The following is a 3,934-nucleotide window of genomic DNA, read 5'->3' as shown; positions in this document are numbered from 1 at the left end:
GCGGAGGCCGTGCGGCGCTGGAGGGGCAGCTGAAGGTTGCATCTGCGGGAAGGAGGTTTTTTGGCTGCTTGGTAACGGCTGCCAGAACTCGGAGAGGCAGAGACCAAGGCGGCAGCAGCCTGACGTCAGGACCCAGCGTGCCAGCAGCCCTTGCCCGCCCGACTCAGACCAGTGGTAGAGGGAGAGGAGCAGAGAGTGTGGGGCGCGGAGCCCGCGGGGTGCAGTATGCCCTCGGCCCCCGGACCATGGAGATCGCCCTGGTGCTCCTGGAGAACGGCGGGGCCATGACTGTTCGAGGAACGGGTGAGGCCCCGGCAGGCTGTGGGCAGACCACGGCGGGAGCACTTCCGTGTCCCCCGACGGCTGCGCTGGACGATTCACCCCAGGAGCCGGGGCCCAGGGACGCAACGAGGGGCGCAGACCCAGGCGCGCAGCCGCTGCCCCGGCTTCCTCCGCTGCCCCCGGAGCTGCCGCAGCCTGGACAGCGGTCTCCAGAAGATGAGGAGGAGGACGGAGAAGGCAGCCCCGTCCTGGGCGTGCTGGAGGACCAGGCGCTGGACACGGGGGCCCTGCACCACCAGCGCGTCTTCATCAACATCTCCGGGCTGCGCTTCGAGACGCAGCTGGGCACCCTGGCGCAGTTCCCCAACACACTCCTGGGGGACCCAGCCAAGCGCCTGCGCTACTTTGACCCACTACGCAACGAGTACTTCTTCGACCGGAACCGGCCCAGCTTCGACGCCATCCTGTACTATTACCAGTCGGGGGGCCGCCTGCGCAGGCCGGTCAATGTCTCCATGGACGTGTTCATGGATGAGATCCGTTTCTACCAGTTGGGGGAGGAGGCCTTGGAGCGCTTCCGGGAGGATGAGGGCTTCCTTAAAGAAGAGGAGAAACCACTTCCCCGAAATGAGTTCCAGCGCCAGGTGTGGCTCATCTTTGAGTATCCTGAGAGCTCAGGGTCTGCGCGAGCCATCGCCATCGTCTCCGTCTTGGTCATCCTCATCTCCATCGTCACCTTCTGTCTGGAGACCCTGCCCGAGTTCCGGGATGAGAGAGAGCTGCTCCGCCAGCCCCCAGTTCCCCACCAGCCTCCTGTGTCTGCCCCTGGGGTCAACGGCAGCAGGGCTGTGGCACCGATCTACGGCCCCACCGTGGCACCCCTTCTGCCCAGAACCCTGGCAGACCCTTTCTTCATTGTGGAGACCACGTGTGTCATCTGGTTCACCTTTGAGCTGCTTGTGCGCTTCTTTGCCTGCCCCAGCAAGGCCGAGTTCTCCCGGAACATCATGAACATCATAGACATTGTGGCCATCTTTCCCTACTTCATCACCCTTGGCACTGAACTGGCAGAGCAAGAGCCAGGGGGTGGAGTAGGGGGTGGCCAGAACGGGCAGCAGGCCATGTCCCTGGCCATCCTCAGGGTGATCCGCCTGGTCCGGGTGTTCCGCATCTTCAAGCTCTCCCGCCACTCCAAGGGGCTGCAGATCCTGGGCAAGACCTTGCAGGCCTCCATGCGGGAGCTGGGGCTGCTCATCTTCTTCCTCTTCATCGGGGTCATCCTCTTCTCCAGCGCCGTCTACTTTGCCGAGGCTGACAACCAGGGGACTCACTTCTCCAGCATCCCGGATGCTTTCTGGTGGGCGGTGGTGACTATGACCACTGTGGGCTATGGAGACATGAGGCCCATCACTGTGGGGGGCAAGATTGTGGGCTCCCTGTGTGCCATCGCTGGGGTCCTCACCATTGCCCTTCCTGTTCCCGTCATCGTCTCCAACTTCAACTACTTCTACCACCGGGAAACGGAGCAGGAGGAGCAGGTGGCCCTGAAGGAAGAGCAAGGCAGCCAGAGCCGGGCATCTGGACTGGATGCAGGAGGCCAGCGCAAGGCCAGCTGGAGCAAGCCTTCCCTCTGCAAACCCGGGGCATCCCTGGAGCGCTCAGACAGTGCCCGCAGGGCCAGCTGCCCCCTGGAGAAATATAACCTCAAGGCCAAGAGCAACGTGGATTTACGGCGGTCCCTGTATGCACTCTGCCTGGACAGCAGCCGGGAAACGGACTTGTGAAAGGAGTGCCAGGCAGACTTGTGGCAGTAGGGTGGGAGCAGGGGTGGCCTCCTGAGCCCAGGGACTCACTTGACACCGTAGAGTATTCCAAGCCCACCTTTTTGCTGAAGTCTGTCTCTCTCCTTCTGTCCTACCCTTCCTCCAGCCCTCTCATCTCTCCTCTTGTTTCCATGACACCAAGGGTCGCCTATTTTTAAAAAGTACCAAATTCCATGACGTAGGAGCTGTTGAAATGGTGAGCGCTGTGAGACGGATGTGTTTGTGGCCAGTTTCCTATACCCAGCAGAGGGATAACCCAAACAAAAATGACTTTAAATAGCCCATGTCCCAAGGGATTTTGCAGCCTTCTCCATGTGTTCCCAAGTTGCTTTGCATATGCTTATATTTGTGTATAGGGGAAAATATTATTTTTATGGCTGGTGAGTAGATTTTTGTACTGTAGTCAGAGAGCGTATTTGGATATATTCTCAAGATATATATTGAATTACTGAATTTATGGATGAAAGAGCTGTTGATGTATTCCTGGGATACTCAGAGATCCAGACCCAGGCAAGGCTGCTCTGGTTTCTGTATCTCTAAACCTCTCTTTTCGGGGATGTGACACTGGTGCTTTGCAGCTAGGTCAGGAATGTTCCAGAAGAAAGGCAAATCTGACTTTTTCTGTGCGCCTTAAACAATTCTCTTAACTTTCTTCAAAAAAGCATTTTACAGATGTTGGAGGAAAACTTCTGATAATTCACTCTTTTTATTTTTATTCCCAGGAAATAAAATTTGACTTGGCTAAGGCAAGTGTTAGTTTTTCTACAGATAATATTTTGTTTTTGAAATTTTAAATATTAACCTATTACTTGGTGTTTCTGGGTTTTGGGGTTAGAGCAAATGCCTTGTCTGGGTTACAAAGCTTGGAGAGGTCCAGATTTGCTTGGTGACATCTGGGGTCTCTCTGAGGCCCCAGGGGACGGTGGGTGGGATCTGTTGGTCTCAGGCTGTGTGTGATGCAGACCCCCTGTGGCCCACTGTTGTGCCTATGGTACTAGACACTTCATCAGTGTGGAGTGTGAAGGGCAGGTAGAAAAAGGGTAAGGAACCCTGGCATCCACTGATGGTCCCACTGCGGTTCCCTAGGGCTCAATTTCTGGCCCCCTTTCCTGCAGATTTTGGACCCTCTGGAACACACAGCTCTCCCCAATGCTCAAAAACAAATCTGATTATCACGGGGATGAAGCCCTGTGTGAAAGTCATGCCTGGTGCTCCAAGCCGAGGAGAGAACATCGCGTGATGCTGGAAGATGGCAAGGATGAAGGGAAGGCTTTGCTTGTTGTCATTAAAGGCTGATTTGACAGACTGTGACCCTGCCCTGGTCATCAGTGAACTCAGAATAAACCTCTTTGTTTCCTTTGACCTGCATTGTTGTGGCAGATCCTTACGGTAGGTGCAGCATTGGTTGTATTTCTCTCTAGAATTAGCTCTGAGGATTCCTGCTGATGCTTTTTTCTGCTGAATAATTGAAAGCCACGTTGTTGACAGCTTCAGCAAGCAGAGCTGCTGGTCCATCCTATACCTCCAGTAGAATAACATAGGTGTGTTGGGGTCGCTTTGTGGGTAAGGGAGGGTCCACTACATCCGTGTCTGGGAATTGTGAATTTAAGTAGGACACATTCAGACAAGCCAGTGTCTGAGTGCCTGAAGTGATTTCCAGTCAAGAACTGTTAACAGACAATCTGAGGAGCAAACAGGAGCAGTGTGCAGGCAGGGCGTGTTGTTTTCACTACATGCTAGTGTGAAGGAAGGGGGCAGAGGCATTCTATTTATAACTGACAGGTTGCCTAAAAGCAGGGCATCTTGCCAAGGCTCAACGCCACAGTCCC

General features: G+C 55.1%; 1 protein-coding gene across 1 annotated transcript; it reads left to right on the top strand.

Annotated features, from left to right (window-relative positions):
• Positions 1-211: 211 nt before the first annotated feature.
• On the top strand, positions 212-2,929 carry Kcna5 (potassium voltage-gated channel subfamily A member 5). The gene has a single exon (XM_004643564.2). The coding sequence runs from the start codon at positions 246-248 to the stop codon at positions 2,064-2,066; it is 1,821 nt and encodes a 606-aa protein (XP_004643621.1). The 5' UTR covers positions 212-245; the 3' UTR covers positions 2,067-2,929.
• Positions 2,930-3,934: the final 1,005 nt, after the last annotated feature.

The sequence above is a fragment of the Octodon degus genome, unplaced genomic scaffold (assembly GCF_000260255.1).
Source record: "Octodon degus isolate 3935 unplaced genomic scaffold, OctDeg1.0 scaffold00178, whole genome shotgun sequence".
NCBI classification, from domain to species: Eukaryota; Metazoa; Chordata; class Mammalia; order Rodentia; family Octodontidae; genus Octodon; species Octodon degus.
The sequence above is the reverse complement of the archived record's forward strand: the minus strand, read 5'-3'. Positions and strand labels throughout refer to the sequence as shown.

What these genes read in the sequence shown, in the direction of transcription:
- Kcna5 (XM_004643564.2), top strand. Translation starts at nt 246, where the DNA reads ATGGAGATCGCCCTGGTGCTCCTGGAGAACGGCGGGGCCATGACTGTT.